Below are 23115 nucleotides of genomic sequence, written 5' to 3'. Positions count from 1 at the left end.
CTGCTTTAGGTCCTGTGTAAAGTTACATTCTTAACTTTGTCTTAACAACGCGAACCCTAAAACGCCTGGAAAAATGATGATTTAAACAGCTTTACAGCTCAAATAATACACTAGTGTTGACAGAAGAATTAATTTATGTGTTTTTATGAAATTATAAGCTTCACATTTCTACTTTTAGATCTTTTTTTTTTTACCTCATTATCTTCCATTGTAAGCGCCTCGACGTAACCTTGATTTTTTTCTTTTCAATTCCTGACGAGTCAAATAATTTGTGTGGTAATCAACATTATACAGATGTGCTGTGGATTCTGCTTGATTTGTACTGAACCAAAAAAATAATATGTGAATGTTTGAGCAAATGATCTCTACTCACCATAGACAGAAACATTGAATGATTTTAATGTCAATTTAGTTCCACTTATCAGTAGTTGATAAACCCCATTATGTTCAGTTGTGGTGTTTGTGATGGTCAGAGATCCAGTTTGATTGTCCAGCTTCAGTCTGTCTCTGAATCTCTCATCAGAACCATCATATGTGTAGATGATTCCATAATTTCTACTGATTTCAGCTATAGCATAGTTTTTAGCTCCATATCTCCACAGCATGTTGTTGTTTTCTTCATGTATTTCAGTAACAGTGTTTAGAGTGACAGAATCTCCCTCCATCACTGACACTGAATGTATTTCATTTGTTTCATCACCAAATACACCTGAAGAACAGATTTTACATGATTAATTAATGCAGTTGTTGGTTTATAAAAGCCTGATTTCAGTTTATAAACTTTAACAGCAGCAAAGACACCAAACAAAATGAAAGGTGTATAAAGAAGACACAATAAGTATGAATCAATAATTTGATCTCTAATATGTTTTATCTGCTTGTAGAGCAAAGTATATGTCAAGTTTCATACAAGTTAATTGCAGCCAAGTTAAACTAAGTTGAATTCTGCTGGAGACTTTCAGTATCTTCATATTTGGCATAACAGACTCACTGAGAAGAGGTCCGAATCCACAGTAGATCTCACAGTAATCTCTGTGAATTTGCAAATAAATCCTCAAAATATTTTGAACAGTTGCAGAATCTTTTTTTTCTGTAATGGAAAATGAATGAAACCATAAAAATTCATTTATAACTTACCAATCAGAGAGCACAAACAGAACAAAACAAGCGTGCGAAACATTTTCTTCATAGTTCAGCGTAAACTCTGATCTAAGACTATCCGCTGAAACACTGAACCTGGCGTGTGAATCCTCCCACCAAAGAGTTTGACCACCCTACTAGTTAACGCGCACACTCTTTACACATGTTATGATTTTATATATATTGTATATATATTATATATGTTCTTCTGGCGCTCAAGGGCCAAAAACAATCCGTAAAACTTTTTTTTTCTTCAATTTTTTAACATTGATGGATGGGTACTGAGAGGTAGTTTTCGACTGTCAAATATGAAAATAGTAGAAGAGTGGATAACTGGATTAGTCGAACTAAATTTAATGATAAACTAAATCTTATGGATTTCAGAATTGTTTTATAATCATTTAATTGTTGCAAATGGCAAAGGATATCCGCCATCTCACATTATTGCCCGTGTTAATTTGACACGAGCTGTTCAGTCAAACTGAAACCCGCTGTGGTAATTTTTCTGGGTTGAACTCTTGACAGAAAATTAGCTCATGAATGTGATTGGCCATTTGTTTGATGTGTGTTAGTTTGCAGGTGAAGAGCATCTTCCTGTCCTGATGTTATGAACCTCATAGTCTGATTTCCATTACACAGAATGCTTTAGTCAAATAAAATGAATCCATAACAAAAATATGTTTGAAAAACTGTCAAATAAGAAATACTTGTTTGGCAAGGTAGCATTCATTGATTTAATAAGAATTTTTCATTTAAATTAATTTATTAATTTAGATTTTTAACAGTCATTTCTTTAGCTTACAATAAAACCACAGTGTTACCTTATCATTTAGTAATCATTCTAAATGCACAGTGTTATAATTTGGTAGAGATGTCTAATATAATGGTTGGTTCCACTATCAATTCTGAAGGCCACAAGGCAGATTTATTTTATCCTGGCAACACATGATGGCTGAAATATGATTGGATAAAAGCTCTAACATCAACATCAACATTCACCACTGGAAGCAGCGTAACCAAGAGAAAGCTATGAAATTAAGAGAATAGACTATTGGGACTCATTTAATGCTCTTTCTTGGAAAAATATATAGGTCTATTAAAGCGCAAGTCAGTGATTCTGATAGTGTTTAGGCAAGCAGAGAAGGCCTTGCTGACCCTGATGGCCCACCACTGCATTCGGATGATCCACGTTGAAAATAATGTTGAGATCTCACTTATGACTTTTAGTGCTACTGAAGAACGCACTTTATATAGGCTCCGCCCACTGTTTACATAGAGACAGAGCGTATTTAGGCCACGCCCACACCCAGGGGGAAAACAATCCAACCGTCTCCATTGACTTTGCATTGCGAGAGGCTGCCTCCTTGTCATTTCTTGCTTCTAACAAAAGACAGACAAATGCCTAAAAGCTGCTGTGTGACAAGGTGTACAGCAAACAAGCTAAAAAAAAACAGAAATACGTTTTTATTAGCTCTCGACCTCAAAAAACGAGTGTTTAGTACAGGGAACGACAACTGGCGGGCCAAAACTGGCCCGCCAGCAATATTTTCTGGCCCGCCGGATTATTTTGGAAGTCCTGAATGCTGCACAAAACTCTTCCACTACTTGAGAAAAGCCGTAGTCGCGCGGCGATTTCACCGCCGCATACTGTGTGAAACACCCATAGGGAATCATGCGGCGCGGGATTACATTTTAAAGTATAACTGTGCGTTCACACCGGACGCGAATAGCGCGTCAAATTCGCGCCTGCCGCGTCTAGTTATACGCTTGACCACTTTGTGTCCATTCGCGCGTCAAAAGACGGTAGCGGTCAGAACTCTGGTGTACTTTGGACGGAGCGGGCGGTCTGACTGACAATAGCCCACTCCCGACATCTTTTGACAGCGTATCCGCACTTAATTCTGACCACCTGTACATCTAGCTCTGAGGAGCTGTTTGGTACTGAAACCATTGTCAGTCAACAACATTCTTTTTTTGCAAGGATGTTTGAAATAGTTCGGCAGAAAATAGCCTACTTCATTTGTCAGTAGGGCAATATGATTTTCGTTTATGTTGCTTAGAAATTTGAGTGATAGGCTTTGTCCTATTTCATTTATGTTAGGCTATTTATATTTCATGATTTTATTCTGTGGCATTTTTTTTCTCTGCTGACAGTAGGCTACAATGTTAAAATAGCCTAATATTTATATTGACACGAACACAATTTTTGTATAGCATTTATTATAGGTTACTTAATCTCATTCTTGCCGTTAGAGACATTTGAATGTGAGATTATGGAAACGAGATCTAAATTTTGCGGAACCGTCAGGTCGGGAAATAAAGCGGGTGAACACCGAGGATATTTTAAGCAGTTGCTGAATAGAACCTTGTGGGAGCGGGACAGAAAAAAAACAGTCCCGCGCAGAACTCCTTAAACCTTAGGTGTGTATGTGTGTGTCCCGAATAAATAATAATAATAAAAAAAAAGGAATAAAGTTCAAAAGTCGGACTGTAAGCGAATGAGTATGATTGCTATTCACACCTTTATTAAAATGGCTGTAATCTGTTACCACAATAGTACTTGATCTGTTTAAAATTATTTCCTTGATATATGCCTAAGGTGTTAAATTAAAAATCTAAATTAAAATTTAATTGTCTAATCCAGTAATTAATTTTTTTCTATTTATGATCTGAGCACAATCAGAAAATCAGAAAAAATCCGTGTATCATTCGTTCAGTCGTTTTTTGAATTAATATTGAAAGTAGAAAAATTTGAAAACGGTTCCTTTTTCGTTTTTTCATTTTTTCCAAAAAACGAAAAACAAGAATCCAGCTGGATTTTTTGTTTTTCGTTCTCAGTTAGAAAAAGGAATAAACAGCTTGAATATTCGATTTCTACACGTGGGCGGGAATTAAACGCCCATTTCCTCTGATTTGTCAGCCGAAGATCAAACTGTTCCGTCATCAGTTCTGCACAGCAGAATAAGAGTCCTCCGTTGTGCGGATTCCTAACGTATTTATTGCAACTACATGTAATCTTTTTCTCATCAAACAACCAGACGTCTCGACACAACCCGTACCGGGGAATAGACTAGATAGGGCTTTCTTCTGTGTAGACCAGGAGTTCTCAAGTGCCAGGGGGTCCGTGAAATAATTAGCTATTTTCCGGATTGTAAAGTCAAGTCAAGTCACGGGGGGGGGGGGGGGGGGGGGGGGGGGTTAACATGAAGCACGCTGTGATTAATCTTAATGTTGACCTTCAAAAATATATAGGCGCGCCAAGAAGGCTATTGGCTGTGCTGTAGGCTATTTTGGTTGATTTTTGGTGTGCGCCAGAAAGAATATAATAATCATTTATAATAATAATTATTCTTATATAATAATTTCAAAGGCATGATATGTTGTAGTCATTTTGAAAGAACACATAGACATATAAATGTTACTGTTTCGAATGAGAGTATTAAACGACAGTAGCTATTAAATCCCCTGTTGAGCAACACATCCAAGTGATGTCGGGTGTCGCAGCCTGTTCGTTATTAAAATAAAACACAGTCATTAACATATAAAACGTTATTCTGCTTAATTGGTCTGTTGACATTCCAAACTAATTTCCCTTGCTGTGGAGATGCTGATTTACGTGAAGGCCTATATAGGGACTCGAATGAAGTACGAAGCCTTCTTTACATTATTAATTAGCATCCAAATGTTACATTGCAAATAGGCTACTGGACGAATGAGAGATGCCCGAAACCAACGTCTGGTCTGTACAGTTTCAGTTTCTCGTTAAAATACGCATATTATGTTAATGTATATTAATATACATTAATATATTAATATACGCATATTAATTAATAGTGTTTATAATGTTAATGTTGTATTTTATTTACCGGTCTTTTACACTATTTATGAATATGATTTTTTTACAACGATGTGATGCGCGCGTTTCCCTCTCAACATGACCCGGCGCACCACGCACAAGCGCGCATCCTAGAGATATAAATTATGATACATTTTAATAAAACACAAGGCCTACATCATAAAACTTCTCCAGTTGTTAGATAGGCTAGTCAGTCTGAATGACAGTTTATACGTTAACGTTAATATAGGCCAATTATATAGTCAATGCATTATTCTTTTCTTTTTGTATTAGTGTTAAAAATATTTAATTTACAACTAATTATATTGATTTATATCTTAATTTATAATAAATTATTTTTTTAATTACTGGGCGAGGGCGACAATGATAGGCTAACAGCCGTAATTTATCCTGCCCATATAGCCAGCTGATGCAAAGCGTAGGTGAATTTATATATACACAGAAGAAAGCCCTATCTAGTCTATTCCCCGGTACGGGTTGTGTTGAGACGTTAGTCTGGTGGTTTGATGAGAAAAAGATTAAATGTAGTTGCAATAAATACGTTAAGAATCCGCACAACGGAGGACTCTTATTCTGCTGTGCAGAACTGATGACGGAACAGTTTGATCTTCGGCTGACAAATCAGAGGAAAGGGGCGTTTAATTTCCGCCCACGTGTAGAAATCGAATATTCAAGCTGTTTATTCATTTTTCTAACTAAGAAAGAAAAACGAGAAATCCAGCTGAATTCTTGTTTTTCGTTTTTTTTGTAAAAAATGAAAAAACGAAAAAGGAACCGTTTTCTCATTTTTCTATATTCAATATTAATTCAAAAAACGACTGAACGAATGATACACGGATTAGAAAACCCATTGTTATTCGTTTTTTCATTTTAGTTCAGGAAATAAATAATGGAAAAACAAGTCGTTTTTCATCTTTTTATTTTTGGTTTTAATTTGAAAAAACGATTGAACGAATGATCCACGGACGGTGACGGACCCATCATATTCCGCGATTATAGGCCTATATAAAAGTATTTAATTTGTATCCATAGGCCTACTCTGTGTAGCTGGCCCGCCATCTACTGGCAAAAAAAAATATTGGCCCGCGGCCAAAGTTACTTGCCGACCCCTGGGCCCGTATCCCTAAAGAATTTTTGTGCAAAAAGTGGCTCCTAGCGGCCAAATTCTAAGAAAATTCTCAGAGTCATGACGTTTTCTTAGAATTTCCCCTAAAAGTGACACGAAAATCCCAGTTAATATAAAAGCTATTCCTCAAGATTCCTAGTGCTTAAAAGGGCTCCTAAGGCGAGATCTGCTAAGAGCAGGGAAGAGGACTTTTAGTGGCTTAGGAGTTCCCCTAAGCAGCTGCACAAAACCTTTTTTTCTCCATTTTCTGTGTTTGTAGGATATTTGTTAACAAGCCTTCATAAATAGACCAGCCAGCAATCACAGACATTGATAAAAGCTGAGCCGTGTTACCCTCGTTAAGACCACACTGAGTTGTAACGTTGCAATTTCTACTTCATTAAGGACAGCCCCTTGAGATAGGCCATCTTGTTTTCAATGGGGTCCATATGGGAGTGAAAGTACAAAATATGCCAGCTAGGATATTAATATGACCAAATAAGACATGAATCATTATTTGAACAGGGTGTAATGAGCTTAAGTTTTCACATATTTTAGATTCTAATGTTAGGCTATAACCCCTACAGCTTACTATTCATTTTCCAGATATTTTCTTGAATGTGAAATATTATTTACAATTACAGTCTGCATAAGATTAGAGTGTATAATTATGTTTATTGATTTGAGGGTACATCCTTTGCTCATTATCACCAAAAGTTCATTTTCATCAAACTTGTAGGATCAACCAATCACGGCTTTTGAAATGATGACTCATACCTAGCAACGGGGTCAACCACACCCAGTGGCGGTTCTAGACCACAGTAACTGGGGGGGCCAGGCAGGGGCCACTTGTGCTTTTAGGGGGCACACCTTTAACATTCATCTTAACCTATTTTCAGTATTATTTCAAGTCATTTTTCACCATGTCATGTATGACTGCAATCTCTAGAAAAAGCTAATAAATTATATTAGCTAAGCTAATAAAACAATTTCAATTCAAATTAATGTTTCATTATGTTTAATTGTAGTGTGATATAATGATCAATAATAACAAATTTTTAGCATCTAAGCACATCTATGCACTTTTTTACACCTGGGGTGGGCGATATGGCAATAATATCATATCACGATTTTTTTTTTTCAGGAAAATCACGATTTTATCACGATTCTTTTTTCATGTTGGTTTTACTATTTTGCAAGTGACTGAGCATTACAGCCAAACTAATGTCCCTATTTTAAAAGCAAAGCCTTATAGGTAACAAAATATAAAATAAAAAAAGAATGGCAGACATTTAGGCCAAAGGCGAAGATAAAAATCTTTGTCATTATTTTCTTTGTTATTAAAAATTAAGAACAGAGATACATATTACACATACACAACTTAATATACAAATGAAATAAACTGCTTTATTTTTTCAGCTATAGGTGTATTTAACAGTATGAGAAAGTAATTAAATGAACAAATATGAAAATAAAACACAACAGACTTAAAGTTCTCAGTCAAGAGCAGTGAATGATTTCCTCTGTGTGTTTTGTTGTTTTATTAACATTAAAGGGACAGTTATCCCCCAACAAAGTCATATTTTCTCTCTTAAGTTGTTTTAAACCTGAATAAGTTTCTTTCTTCTGTTGAAAATAAACGTTATTTGAAAGAATGTGAGTAACCAAACAGTTGATGTACCCCTGTGACTTCCATAGTATATTTTTTTCCTACTATGTATGGAAGTCAATGGGGACCAGCAACTGTTTGGTTTTGGGTGAACTATCTCTTTAAGGACAAGCGGCAGCATGTTTATTATTAGGGCTACTGTCTCTTATGTTTATTATGGCAGCATGCTCTTATGGCAGCATGTTTATTATTAGGGCTAAGGACTGCACGCGACGCGTCTAATATACACGCATATGACAAGCAGATTTTAATTAATTTTCTCTGTTTGCTTTCACTTTAGACATAACCAACTTTGTTTATGTAAACATTGTCTGTATTTGACAGTATTAGCGCAATATAAGACTCAAAAGATAACTTAGTCCAGTAACAGGCTTTTAGTGCATGTGCGCGTCGAGTGTACGCGCTCAGTAAAGCGCATATTTGAACAGCGCATCAGCAGCGAATGACATGTTTAACCGGCAAGGCTTTAAAGCACATGCAAATAATGAACTTTTGTGAACTGCAGTGTCCCGTTCCTCTGCGTTAACATTTGATGTGAATATACGTCGTGCTGCAGTGTAACCTATAGATGAAGGCGCCGCAACTGATAAAATGCGCAGTTGTTTGGTGGGATTTTACGATTCCAAATGTAGGGGGGCCAGAGGGGGGGCCAAGCTTGGTGACACGGGGGCACTGGCCCCCCCGGCCCCCCCGGCCCCCCCCCCTAGAACCGCCACTGACCACACCTCCTCACTAAGATAGGATTTTCCATCCATTCCTTGCTCAGAGTTCACTGAAAATGTTCTGGAATCACTTCTAAGCTAAAACTCCTGGCAAGGAATTTTTAGGTTAAGTTAGGAGCTCTCTGAGAGGATTCTCAGAATCTTTAGGGATACGGGCCCTGGTTTAGTACATAAAAGTGGATACAGGCAGTTGAGACAGAGCGTCACGTGTCTCATTACTCTGAGAACTAACTTACGCCCGCCGGAGGAGACCGTAATCGGCAACACATGATAGTTTATCTTACAGAAATATAATATATAAAACTGACATTTGGATATTTGACTCACCAGTGACCAAATGTTTAAGTTACTGCACACGTAGTGTATTTATAGTGCATACTGAGTGTCAGGATCCCACAATTTACCCATTCGTTCCAGCCTGTATCCACTTTTATGTCCTCAAACGCTCGTTTTTTGGGGTCGACAGCTTATGAAAAATTATTTCTGGGTTTCTTAGCTTGTTTGCTGTACACCTTGTCACATAGCAGCTTTTAGGCATTATTCTGTATTTTGTTAGAAGCAAGAAATGACAAGGAGGCAGCCTCTCGCAATGCAAAGTCAATGGAGACAGTTGGTTTGTTATTGTTTTCCCCCTTGGTGGGCGTGGTATTCAGATTATGACGCATTGCGCTCTGTCTCTATCGATTTTGAAATGGCGTCAACATAAACACAGAACAGTTTCAGTTTCTAAATCTGCATTCCTTTTTCATAGAAACGGTGATGAACTTCTTCATTTTCGTCCCAGTGTGGGGTTTCCAGCTTGGTAAGTTACATGGGCTATTTTTTTCTAAATCGATTTCCATTTTGTTCCCTTTCAGCGATGCTCTTCCGCCCTTAAAAGCACAAACTTGAGATTCAAATCGGGTAACGTTATTTTCAGACGTAAAACAAAGATTAATAGTGTATTGAAACGCAAAGGAGATCACTCGCTGTCATCATGCAGGATGCGCGCACTTTGAGACGGAGAGAAACAGTCGCAAGCGCGAGCTTTTAGGGCGCGCATCACAGTCACACACAATAACATGTCAAAATGTCGGGCGTGGTCTAGCATTCACGGAAACAAAGTCTGAAAAAGTGAGCCTAAGCATTTTAAGTAATGTTTCTGTGTTACAACACTTAATTCTATCTACCCCAGCTTGTTTTGCAGACAAGGCATTCATTTGCTTCATTTGCTCGACAACTGTAAACAAACGTTCTCTTGCTCAACATTCTCACCTGTTGCTTTCAAGATATTTGCCCACTTCCGCTTTGAGAGGAATAGAGAAAAGTCCAATTTTGTTAACTGTTTTATGTTTTTATTTACTCAGTAGGCTAGTTCATTTGATAGATTTCTGACGTCGTTCTGATATGTACGGTATTTCTATTTCCCCCCTGGATCTTCCTCAGCACTGGCAGCGCCCTCTGGACATAATGAAGTAGTAACTAGTGTCTGTTGTATTTTATTCAGCCAATGCTTTGTTTAATTTGAAAGTGTAACATTGTTACACGATTAGTCAAATGTACTGTAGTATGTAATATCTCATAATCGAACATAAATTGATTTAAAAAAATACTGTATAAACTATACTTTTCCCTGTGCTTGTTTTATATTTCCCACTTTCTTGGAAGTGATTTATAATGAATTGTCACTTTCTTCTTCAGGTGCATCGGGTGTTTATACAGACAGAGTGTCAGTGTTTGTGATGGAGGGAGATTCAGTCTCTCTGAACACGGATGTTAAAACAGACCAACAGGAAAAGATTAAATGGTATTTTAATAACATTCGCATCGCTCAAATCAATGGAGATCTCAGTAAGATCTGTACAGATGTTCAGTGTAATGAAGGCACTGAGAGATTCAGAGACAGACTGAAGCTGGATCATCAGACTGGATCTCTGACCATCACAAACACCAGAAACACAGACTCTGGACTGTATAAACTACAGATCATCGGCAGCAACACCATCAGTGAAACGATCTTTAGCATGACTGTGCATGGTGAGTCATAATAAATGTTTAAAGACTACGGTTATATCGCTTAATCACAGTGTTTATTATTACAGTAGTTTGGTTTCAGTTTCTATTTCCGTTCCAAGAACATTTAGCTTGTGTTTCCTTGTTTCAGTGTTTAATTTCTGTTTCCTTTGTTAGTTGCCAGTTTGTTGTCATAGTTGTCTTCACCTGTGTCTTGTTTAGCTCCTCATTTTCTTGTGTATAATTGCCCTTAGTTTGATGTCCAGCATTGTCTTTGTAAGTTGTGCAAAGCTGTTATTCTCTTCCTATGTTCCAGTTATCTTTTTTTTTTTTTTTTTTTGTAAATAAACTATTGCTGCAAATAGATTGATATCTTTTTCTTGTCTGCCTCGCCTTAACATTCAGAGCTGTTTATTCTTTCTTTAGTTACACACCACCCCATCTCCCTTCCTCCCTCCATATGACCTTATCTTATCATCTTTTTGAATGCATTTCATATATAATTGTTTAATTCACCAGTAACCTAAAGTGCAGACGATTTGACGTATTAAAAATATGTGTAAAATTTGTTTTATAAGTAGAAAATGTGGAAATATTTTGCTTTACAGAATAAAAGTCAAGAAACATAATGTGTGTTTTTGGACACCGTAATACATTTACATTTTCAGGGTATGGACCATTGAGGTAATATATGCCTGCCTTGTTGTTGCTGATGTTTTTGTTGGTTTATAAAAACATATAAAGCCAAGGCACTCAAGAATTAAAGTGACTATATATAAAAATTAAAAACAGTTTACAAATAACCGCACACCTATGTGTTGCGGCAGTAATCAGTTAAGCAGTAATTAGTTGGTCATGTGACAATCACCTGGTTATAGAATAGTCACAATAGGTTTGTTGGTTTATTTAATATTTGTAATATATATATAATTTTATAATTTATATTTTTTTAATATATTTACATGAACTAAATTAAATTGAAGGCTAACGTTTTTAGCATCCATTAATTTAAAATAATACAATTAAGCAGAATCATTCAATCTGAACTCTTACTTTATTGTAATGATTTTTTAGAATTAGCTTACACCCTGGACCACAAAACCAGTCATATGGATACATTTTTTTTTGAAACAGAGATTTATACACCATCTGAAAGCAGAATAAATAAGCTTTCCATTGATGTGTGGTTTGTTAGGATAGGACAATATTTGGTCGAGATACAACTATTGAAAATCTGGAATCTGAGGGTGCAAAAAACATCAAACATTGAGAAAATCTCCTTTAAAGTTGTCCATTTATGTTGGCGATTGTGCTGCATTCACTCACAAAAATAAATGTTTTATAAATTTACGGTAGGAAATTTCAAAAATATCTTCATGGAACAGGATCTTTACTTAATATCCTAATGATTTTTGGCATAAAAGAAAAATCGATAATTTTGACCCATACAATGCATTGTTGGCTATTGCCACAAATATACCCGTGCGACTTGTGACTGGTTTTGTGATCCAGGGTCCCATATAGTGTAATCTCTTTGATGGATTCTGTCATTTGATTTTTCTGACATTCAGTTATTATAATAAAAAATACAAACTAAATTATCAATGAATAGGCTTTTCACTGTATTCTCTATTTTGTAGGCCTGCTATAACACCTACACACTTAATGCAAATGGTGCAATGTGACAAAAGACAATAATCCACTATAATCAGTGATACTGTTCACACTGGACGCACACAAACCCATTCCCAACATTAAACTGATGTCACATTCTCCGCCTTTCCACTGCAAACGACAAACGACAGCCGTCGGACCGGAAGTCATTCATTTTCTATGGAGAGTCGTACGGGAGCTGCGGGGAGTTCCGATCATATGCGTATGCGGAAATTTCGGATCCGATTTGAGCTTCGGATGCGTTGAAATATCTGAACTTCTGCGGCTAGACCGTATGCGACCGGTCGACCGGATGTGATGTATTCTAATCAAAACTATGAGCGCGAAGCTAGAATTACCAATATTTTAATACTTTAATGTAAACGCTATTCCTGCAAAATGACGGTTATTAATAATTATGGCTGAAAAAAATATTTGTATCATATTAAATCAATATTTATATTGATTAGCTCTATAAAATCGACAGTTTTTTTATATATAAGATGTATTGAGGGTCATTTGTTTTGTGTGGATATATGCATGCATGCATTACATTCATTAAAATCATTAATTTTACCATTGTGAATAGCCGAGGGTAACGGTTGCATCACGACCAATTTCAAAGTTCCGTGCGACTGACACCAGGGGGCGAAATGCGACAATCGAATGCGAATGTCGTGCGCAGTGGAAAGGCGGCTTAACGTAGAACTCCAAGCGCTCGCACTACTTTAAAGGGTTCGCCCAAAAATGAAAATTGTCATAATTTACTCACCCATGTTGTTCCAGACCTGTATGAGTTTCTTTCTTCTGCTGAACACAAATGAAGATATTTTGAAGAATGTTGGTGACCAGACAGATGATGGACCCCATTGACTTCCATGGTATTTCCCCCGCACTATGGAAGTCAGTGGTATCAAAATTTCATCTTTTGTGTTCAGCAGAAGAAAGAAATTCATACAGGTTTGGAACAACTTGAGGGAAAGGAAATGACGACAGAATATTATTATATATATATAAAAAAAATACTAATTTTCAGTAGCTGAAACTAGTAGGCTAGTAGCCTAAGTAGGGTTGCCAACTTCAGAAAAGGAAAATGCGGGACAATCGGTCTTTATAGGAAAATGAGGGACACTCAAAATATTTCTACTGTATCACACAGTGTACGTCAGTTCAGTGTCTGTAATTAAGTATGTGTTCAAAAGGTTATCAGACATAAACACATTGTATTACTTAACCTATTTATGTAAAATTTTATTCTAAAAATAATTTTAATGTCATACATAAAAAAGTCACATTACAAACAAACCATATTGTTTAAAATAACAGCATTTATCTAAAATAGAAAGCTTTTTTTAACATTATACATAGGCCTACAGTTCAAAAGTTTGGGGTTAAAGAAAGTAATTGCCTAATTATTCAGCAAGGATGCATTACACTAATCAAAAGTGACAGTAAAGACATTTATAATGTTACAAAAGCTTTCTATTTCAGATAAATATCTTTTTAACTTTTTATTCATCAAAGAATCCTGGAAAAAATCCTGGTTTTAAACATTAATAATAATCAGAAATGTTTTTTGAACATATATCATTCCCTCAGGTAGATTACATGTTTTCTTGCGTGGCTGGATGTTGGACTCATGAACAATAATCATTGATTTGCCGAAATCAAAACGTGGACAGTGAAAGGGAATTACCGTTAGCGCGAGCCTACGGAAATTTCGGATTCGATTTAAATTTAGAATGCGTTTAAATATTTGACAATATTTGTGGCTAGACCTAATGCTACCGCTCGACTACGACTAGGTGAGAATTAGCCTCCCAGTATTTTTCCAACTAAAATAGTACTCCTGTAAAATGGTGGTTGTGAATAATTATAGAATAAGTAATTGTATTATTATTTTATCATTATTTATGGTGATTTATGGTGTTAAGCCATAGTTCTGCGCGACTGCCACTAGGGGGCGAAATGTGACAGTCATAGTTATGAATGATGAATATATCTTCTATCTATAAATTACAGAAACGTCTGTCTGTCTGTGTGCGTATGTCTGTTAACCACATATCTCTCGAACCGTTAGTCCGATGGATTTCAAACTTGACAGGTGTCTCGCTACGGTCACGAGTAAGTGCAGCGCCAAGTTTGACGTTGTTTGGATGAGAAATGCTAAAGATATTGTTAAATATATCATTTTTTAAAGGTTGTGGTTTAAAAATAAACATTCTAACATTAGAGGGTTGTATCGGTCAAAGAAGCCCCAAGAAGGTTGTGGTTTAAAAATAAATATGCTGGCATTTTGATTAATTTGAGTAAAAATGTGTTTTCTTTACCAAGAAAGTGGCAAGATGAAAAACACTATTTTCTGTTTAAAACTTTCACATAGTATCTTTAGGTTATAATATCATAAAAAATTCAAATCGAGATTTGGATTTTCAAAGATCTATTATAAAAACGGATTATTTTCCCCCAAAAATGCAATAAATTCATGACACTTTTTTTTTCAAAATGCTATCATATTGAAACTATTGAAATCAGCCATCACTAAGAAATATCTCCTGAACTTTTTTGACGGCGATCAGCTCACAAAAACTGATTTTGCACGGGCACTTTGCACTGCTCCCTGAATCGACGCGCTTATTCATTTGTGGATGTTAACAGAATCTGTAAGTCAGCTATGCTGTTTACTTCTGAATATTATATTTCATTCTGGTGCGCTTAAAGTTATCGCTACTGTGTAACGATAGCCTATGCTATTCACCAACTAAACATATCCTATTCAATGTGGTCACAGTCTCTTTCACGGGCGTCATTTGTAGTAGCCTATTCACAATCTTCCTCAAGCATAGCATTTTCTCGGAGTTCACTGTGTGCTTTCTACCATGCACAAATATGTGTGTAATTGTAACAATGAGCACTCAAACACACCAAACCAACAATTACTAAAAACACACTCAAAAACTGATTTTGCACGGGCATTTTGCACTAGCACTTAGAAGGTTGTGGTATTCATAAACACTCAGTCAGCTACACTGTTTACTTCTGAATATTATAGTTTATTCACAGCCATCATTTGTAGTAACCTAGCCTGCTCCCTGAATTCAATGCGTTCACAGTCTCTTTCACGGGCACCAAACCAACAATTACTAAAAACACACACAAAAACTGATTTTGCACGGGCATTTTGCACTAGTCAGAGTTAATGGAAAGGTGAGTTACAAAAATTTCCATTCAGTTCCCCTGATAATATTATCTTATAGGCTACATGCTAAACAAATGCATGTTTTCAGTTCTCTCTTTTTTCATGTTGTTGCTGTTTTTTATACACTTGACACTTTAACACTTAAAAAAAAGCATGTTAATTTGTGTTTCAGATGTTCCTGGTACAGAGACGGATAAAACAAAGATCAAGTCCGTGAAGGAGGGAGAATCTTTTACTTTTGATCCTGGTGTAATAAAAAACCCAAATGATGGAATGACGTGGTATTTTAATGAAGCTCGCATAGCTGAAATCACTGGAAATCAGAGTAAGATCTGTACAGATCTTCAGTGTAAAGAGAGATTCAAAGACAGACTGAAGCTGGATCATCAGACTGGATCTCTGACCATCACAAACACCAGAACCACAGACTCTGGAGTTTATCATCTTGAGATCTTCAGCAACAGCAGCATCATCCACCGTCAGCACAGCATCAGCATTATCAGTGAAAACAGCTTCAATGTTCCTGTCACTAGTGAGTAAATGTTAGAATATATTTCAGTGTTTTCATTGTGGCCTGTCTGTAAATGAACATAATGTATAAGATCGTTTAGTTTTCCCATGAGCTCTCTAGTTTTTAGGTGATAAAAACACCAGATGGCGCCATTATCAGTTCACTCAGTGTCATAAAGATGATGAAGGGGGAAATATCAGTTGAAAATAGCCTTCCCGAAAAATCAGTTGTCGAGCTCTAGTAATAAGGGCTCTCTTTTTCATTACAGGTTTGATTGTGGCTATAACTGCTGTTGGTGTTCTGCTGGTGTTGGCATGTGTAATTGGTAAGCATTTCTGGTTGTGTGTTTTCTGTGTGTGTATGCGTGATGATGTTTCATTCAGTCATCATTACATAAACACCTATATAACTGACTAGCACTGTCCTTTGAAATGTGCAAGTTGTTTAAGGAAGTGGACTGGATTTTTAACTGCAAAATTCGATGTTTTGTGATTCAAATCACCCACAAAGTCACAAGATAACTTTTTATTATTGTTTTTTAGCCATTTTATAGAAACATCCAAATTCTTCCTAAATTTGATTGTTTTAATCACAAAGCATCAGAAACTGCATTCAAACATGTTGCATCACTGTAGGACAGAAATGACAATGTGACTCAGTTTATCAGATTCATTACTGTAGAGTCTTTGTGTGTCTGTGTGTGTGTAATATCAATCATACTCATTTCTTTTTACTTCTGTGAATCTGTTTTCTTCTTATAGGAAAGAGGTGTAGAAAACAAACAAAGGGTGGCGTTACCTAAACTATCAAACAACTGGCCTTTAATTGCAGAGAGGAACATACAGTATCATTTACAGTAAACTCAAAATAACTGTTGTGACAATAATTGTGACAGTAAATGTAGCCTGTGCATGTGGTTTCATGGTACTAATATGGTACGAACTGTACAAATTTGAATAGCATTATATTATCATGTGTTATGACGTATATTTTTATATGCACTGTATGCACTTTCTTTATATGTGTCATGTTTTTTTTGCTTGCCAAGAAAGACATGACACAACATGGCTTTGCTAATATATATATATAGATGATTTTGTTTCTTTTACAGTTTTTACAGTTACTTTTCCTGTGTTTTAATAAGCTTTTGAAATATTTTAAATGATCTGTGCATATAAAGAGGTTTTATTTTATGATAAATTAATAATAAATAAATAACTCCCGTGCCTTTCCATGAGCAGAATACTTTTAGACATGTATTTTTTCTTTAACTTTGCATCAGCCCATATAAACACTATTTTCTCTCTGAAACAAGCAACAATAACTAGTAAGACATTTATATGTTCATGTGATAAATGACAATAAAAACACCTGATTCAATATAACTGGATTCTTTGAATGTTGAATTCCTAGTTAGAACACTAGATGGCGCTCTAATACAGAATGCATGTTTGTAGTTTAAACACTGTGTATTAATGAAATATCAGGAACATTATAACAAGGGCACACTGTGTGGGATGATGTTCTTAAAAAAAAAAAACAATCACACTAATAAACAGTAAGTTTTAAGTCAAATTAATGCAGTTTCAGTTTAAATGACTTAACAAAACAAATTGACTGTAGGCTACTTAAACATTTTAGGCAACACATTTTTTTTTATTATTATTATTGTAAGGAATAGGCAGGAATAGGATGGGAAGAGATAATAATTTTGAGGCTTACGAAACAAACTGTTCAAAATAGGTAAAGATAACAAAGGACATGTGATTTCTGTGGACAGAAGGAAACAGCTAACATGTTATGATATATAGTCAGAAATATGAAAAAGAAGATTTGATCCAAAACTTAAGGAAAGCTCAAAAGATAGGTGTTATAATTTATTGTTTCAATACCTTAGAGAAAGTAATTTAAGTATTTTTTTTTAAAACAATGTAGGCCTACTGTATATAGTCCACATTCTGGTCCACACTCCACACCAGTTGGTGGCGGAAATGCTCGTTTGTCAACCGCCAATAAACCATAGAAGAAGAAGTGTAAATATGACTCTTGTCTTGTCCTAGTGGTCAAACGTTGTATTAATTTCACTTCCGATAATGTGTGTGTGTGTGTGTGTGTGTGTGTGTGTGTGTGTGTGTGTGTGTGTGTGTGTGTGTGTGTGTGTGTGTGTGTGTGTGTGTGTGTGTGTGTGTGTGTGTGTGTGTGTGTGTGTGTGTGTGTGTGTGTGTGTGTGTGTGTGTGTGTGTGTGTGTGTGTGTGTGTGTGTGTGTGTGTGTGTGTGTGTGTGTGTGTGTGTGTGTGTGTGTCTGCTTTCGTAGGATGTTTTGGGTTTACAATCATATTTACAATACAGAAACATTAGGTGATTTGAAACGGGATGTTATTTTCATTAAAGGAAACAGCATTGCAGACCAACACAAAGAAATAATGTAACGTGAGAACCTCGACTCATGTGATACTTTTTATTTAATTGAAAGAATGTTTTTGTGTGACCGCATATGTTCGCGTGACGTCATAAACTTCAGTCCTGTACTTCAGACATTAATGATTCCTTATTCTGTGTTGCCGAGGAGAGGTAGCATTAGGTACTAAAATCTTCCAGAACACCGCACTAACCACATATCTGCTAATGCTTCTTTCTACTGAAGTTAAAATCATTTAGTCTTTATCATTTGTTAACACTCCTTCACCCCATCACTCGTGTTGTGTTCCTGACCCTCAGGTGGAGGTTACAGTGCTGGAACTGGAGCAGGAGTGGAGAACTTGAGCATCATCCTCATTTCATTGTGCCTGGACTTTATCACTATCAAGGGAACGTAAGGTGAGATTTTATATCTGATTATGATCTTGATTTCACAACCTTTTTTTCACCAATGGACAGGATTCCTGTTGTGCTATTGAAGAAAAATCAAGTTTGTCAGCAGCATTTAGTTTCTCTTCAAAGCTGACGAAAACATATTATTAACAATCATCAAACACAAATCAAAAATTGTAGGCTGAGTCATACAGTGCATTTATTCTTAAAATGAGCCAGACACCGGCAGAAAACAGGACATAACCTTTTATAAAAAATAAAATAAAAAAAACAGGGATCAAGTATAGTTCTGCTTGGAAAAAATTGATGCTCTTGAAACTGCACTCTCAGGAAAAAAAGGTATAAGCTGTTACTTGAGCTGTACCCTTTTGACCATTTAGGTACTAATATGCACCCTAAGGGGAAAATAAGGTACAGAGGTGTGAAAAGCTACAACACATGACAGTTGTTGTACCTTTATTTCTGAGAGTAGCACTGCTTAACTGCGGGATCATCATGCACACAAAGTAAATAATATTTACATTTTTCAAAATTAAATCACAGTTTGATTTTGGACTTTTTTTGTCAGCACGAGTGAGTTTAGTATTCTGTAGTAAAGTGGCTTCCCTGTAGAGAAGTCATTAACTGTTTCATGTGTGTGTAAATGGAACAATCCTTGCAACAACTTGCTGTGAACACAGTCTTGACACCTCAGACACACTCGCACCGACACACTGTTGACACCTCTGACACACTGAAGCTTTATTGACACCTCAGACACACTGAAGCTTTATTGACACCTCAGACAAATGCTGCTAAACTGACATGAAATGCAAACATCCAGCAGCAGAAACATGCTCATGCACAAGCTGTTTGTCTACCCACATTGATAATGAATGAGACCACAGCAGAGCTCACTGTGTCACCTTTACATCACTAGTTTGCATCTATGTTTTGCAAACATAAAAATGCTGCAATGGGCCACATGATTTACATAATTAGTTTAAAGTCCCCGTATTGCAGTTAAGGTAAATAATTTTCAAGTTTTAGGAGAACATTTAATTAAACTGATTTTAATTATCATACTTTAAACCCTTTAGGATGATCCTGTATGTCTGCTGTGATTTCCTGATGAAACATGATGATTCTCTCAATCCTAAAACTGAACATAGACTCAGAGTCTGACGTTCAGGAGATTCACAGTGAAATGATCACAATCTGGGTCTTGTACTCAGAACAACATTAAAGTTAGATCATCTTCTGAATGCGATTGGTGCATATTCCACATGAACCTCCTCTTCAACTTTCTGTAAAAAAGTGCATAACACAAGATATAGTAATTATGTAATGTGATATAGTTTTTAAAGTAACTTTTATAAACATCTGGTGGTGCTGTTGTGTTTGAGATTTACTGTATCTGTGATAGATCGTTATACTTTGAAACGGCATTACCGCCACATAAGAAAAAATAAATAAATAATAAATCAATCAATTATAGTTAAAGTCCAACTGAAATCAAAATTGACCCTATTTACTTTGTCAGCGCATATTACTAGTCTTGTGGTGAAAAATTAATCCGTGCAAGTTAATGCACAGAAATTTTTTTTTTGCCGTCGTAATCTTTAATCAAAGTCTGAAAAGTTACTCCCGGTCTGGAATGGCGTTCCTTCTCTGATGACGTAGGTTTGACGGCTTGGGTTGGGAAACGCTAAACCACTCCCCTCAAACTGTTAGTCTGCTATGAGTGAGAGGAGGAGCGCTAATGTTAAAGTCAAGTCAAGTTTATTTATATAGCGCTTTCCACAATACAGATTGTATCAAAGCAGCTTCACAGTATTAAATTAAAATAATACATCAATGTTTGTTTCTAGTGGAAAACGTTTGGTAATGCTGATCAATAGTATTGTTGGTTGATTGATTCATTAAATTAAATATCCCCAAATATCCCCAACTGAGCAAGCCAAAGGCAACAGTGGCAAGGAACCAAAAAACTCCATCAGGTGACCTAATGGAGAAAAAAAAAACCTTGGGAGAACCCAGGCTCAGTCGGGGGCCAGTTCTCCTCTGGCGTTTATGAACTAGAGGTCGGATTTAACTGTAAGATTAAAAGTATTATATGAATGCCTGGCTGAAGAGATGCGTCTTTAATCTAGTTTTAAACTGGGAGAGCGAGTCTGAGCAACGAACAGTATCAGGAAGACTATTCCAGAGTTTTGGAGCCAAATGTGAAAATGCTCTCCCTCCTTTGGTGGACCTAGATATCCTAGGTATGACCAAAAGCCTTGAATTTAGTGATCTTAAAGAGCGCGATAGAAGATCCGTTAAATAGACTGGAGCTAAGCCGTTTAGGGCTTTATAAATCAGTAGCAATACCTTGTAATTAATACGGAACTTTATAGGTAACCAATGCAGTGATGATAAAATTGGTGTTATATGATCATATTTTCTTGATCTAGTAAGAACTCTAGCGACGGCATTTTCGACTTACTGTAGCTTGTTTATTGAGGATGCAGGACAACCAGCTAATAAAGCATTACAGTAATCCAGTCTCGAGGTCATGAATGCATGAACTAACTTTTCTGCATCAGAAACTGATAGCATGATCTATAGTATCGAACGCAGCACTAAGATCAAGTAAAACTAGTATTGAGATACAGCCTTGGTCAGAAGCTAAAAGTAAATCATTTGTGATTTTAACGAGCGCAGTTTCAGTGCTATGATGCGGTCTGAATCCAGACTGAAACTTTTCATAGATATCATTTTGTTGCAAGAAAGAGCCCAGTTGAGCGGACACCACTTTTTCTAATATTTTAGACATAAATGGAAGATTTGAAATGGGTCTATAATTTGCTAGGTTATTATGATCTAATTGTGGTTTCTTAATGAGTGGTTTTATAACTGCCAATTTAAATGTTCTTGGAACATGACCTAAAGATAAAGACGAGTTAATAATATTGACGAGAGGCTCTTCCACTACAGGTAACACTTCTTTCAATAGTTTAGTTGGTATAGGATCTAATAAACATGTTGTTGTTTTAGATGAAGTGATAAGTTTATTTAACTCTTTTTGTTCTATAGTTGCAAAGCACTGTAATTGTTCTTTCGGGGTGATAATTGAAGCTGAATTATAAGGCGCGATTGAAGATTGAACGTTTACAATTGTGGTTCTGATGCTTTCTATTTTCTCAGTGAAGAAGTTCATGAAATCATTACTACTGAACTGTAACGGGATATTTTGTTCGGGTGACGTCTGTTTATTTGTTAGTCTAGCCACGGTGTTAAATAAAAACCTTGGATTGTTTTGGTTGTTTTCTATTAGTTTGCGGAGATGCTCAGCCCTGGCCGCTTTTAGGGCCTTTTTATAACGTGACATACTGTCTTTCCACGCGATTCTAAAGACCTCTAAATTAGTTTGTTTCCATTTACGCTCTAAATTACGCTCTAAACCCTGCCCTCTGTTCAATATTCCGTTTCACTGGGAAATACGTCACAACACTGGAGAAAAGTCGTTTGCAACTTCCGGTTCACGCGGTCTTTAAATCATAATTATGACAAAAAATTTAAAGTTGTTAAATGCCAAATTATGACATACGCAAGTCAAAATTTGTGTCATAATTTCAACATTTCAAGTCATAATTTGAACTTTTTAATGTGTATATGGTAGAAATGGGCTTCAATATTATACAGACAAAATCAAAAGCACACACTGATCTACATCTGAAATTATACACATACTCAACAAATGAACAATAAATTGTCTCACCGATTTCCGTGTGTTTCTTTTGTGGAATGTCGTCTCAGCGTAAGTGATCTCGACTTCACAAGTCTCTTCTGTTTGAAATTATAGATGCATTAAAACAACAAAACTCAATCTAGATCTGATTCTTCACAATATTTGTTATTATTATGAATTTCAAAGTTAACACCAAAGTAACACTGGAAGTTTCTTTGCCAAAATTTGCCATTAGCTCTATAACTTTTTCCTAAAAGAGTGTTTATCATTACATTTATAGAGACACATAAATCAAACCCAAATGGGATGTTTAACAAAGAAAAGTATTTTACATTCTTTGTGTTCAACAAGCATAACCAAAGTTATCATTCATACACATAGATTTTAGAGCACCAGCCTCATCCTTACAGATTATATTCATAAAAAAATAACTTTTCTGTTTTTGCATTTCCAGTGTTGATTCAGTTTGAGGAACCTTTGTGTGTGTGAGATGAGTAAAGAGCGAACCAGTGTCATTTTATACAATTAGAAATAGACATTTATTATGACAATGAAAATTATGGAAATCATTTTGATTAAATGATAAAATAGTGCTATTAGTTAAACGGAGAAGATAAAACTTGCCATCTTGATCATTTTTTCTGTGTTTCCTGCAGATGCAGAAGATCCCGACAGCAGTTACAATCAACAGAAAACCAGCAGCAGAGATCAACACTATCAGAGACACTGAGACTGGAGGAACTG

The 23115-nt window shown here is 36.0% G+C and overlaps 2 protein-coding genes and 1 long non-coding RNA gene across 4 annotated transcripts in view; 1 reads left to right on the top strand and 2 right to left on the bottom strand.

Annotated features, from left to right (window-relative positions):
- Positions 1-23115, bottom strand: part of LOC309476154 (uncharacterized protein) — a 56372-nt gene that overhangs the window by 8500 nt on the left and 24757 nt on the right. Inside the window, exons 1-2 of one of the 2 annotated variants that reach the window (XM_082139376.1) lie at positions 1138-2414; positions 374-709 (exon numbers count right to left, since the gene is read on the bottom strand). The exons of the other annotated variant lie outside the window; for it this stretch is intronic. Coding sequence (XP_081995502.1) covers positions 374-709; positions 1138-1189 — 388 coding nt within the window. The 5' untranslated portion in view covers positions 1190-2414. Of the gene's footprint in view, positions 1-373; positions 710-1137; positions 2415-23115 lie in introns of those variants that run through there. 2 annotated transcript variants of the gene reach the window in all.
- Positions 8497-17232, top strand: LOC309476180 (uncharacterized protein). The gene is made up of 5 exons (XM_082139428.1): positions 8497-9294; positions 10173-10508; positions 15509-15868; positions 16116-16172; positions 16609-17232. Exons 1-5 carry the CDS (start codon positions 9252-9254, stop codon positions 16647-16649), a joined length of 837 nt encoding a protein of 278 aa, XP_081995554.1. The 5' UTR covers positions 8497-9251; the 3' UTR covers positions 16650-17232.
- LOC309476359 lies at positions 18834-23036 on the bottom strand. The gene is made up of 2 exons (XR_014198054.1): positions 22402-23036; positions 18834-19945 (listed from the first exon to the last, which is right to left on the bottom strand). It is a non-coding gene; the product is annotated as an uncharacterized lncRNA (long non-coding RNA).

This window comes from Leuciscus leuciscus (genome assembly GCF_965113295.1).
Source record: "Leuciscus leuciscus genome assembly, chromosome: 15".
Taxonomy (NCBI): Eukaryota; Metazoa; Chordata; class Actinopteri; order Cypriniformes; family Leuciscidae; genus Leuciscus; species Leuciscus leuciscus.
The sequence above is the reverse complement of the archived record's forward strand: the minus strand, read 5'-3'. Positions and strand labels throughout refer to the sequence as shown.

What these genes read in the sequence shown, in the direction of transcription:
- LOC309476180 (XM_082139428.1), top strand. Translation starts at nt 9,252, where the DNA reads ATGAACTTCTTCATTTTCGTCCCAGTGTGGGGTTTCCAGCTTG. An exon ending in AGTGTGGGGTTTCCAGCTTG is followed by an intron (nt 9,295 to 10,172) that starts GTAAGTTACATG and finishes TTTCTTCTTCAG; the next exon opens with GTGCATCGGGTGTTTATACA. An exon ending in GGTGTTGGCATGTGTAATTG is followed by an intron (nt 16,173 to 16,608) that starts GTAAGCATTTCT and finishes TTCTTCTTATAG; the next exon opens with GAAAGAGGTGTAGAAAACAA.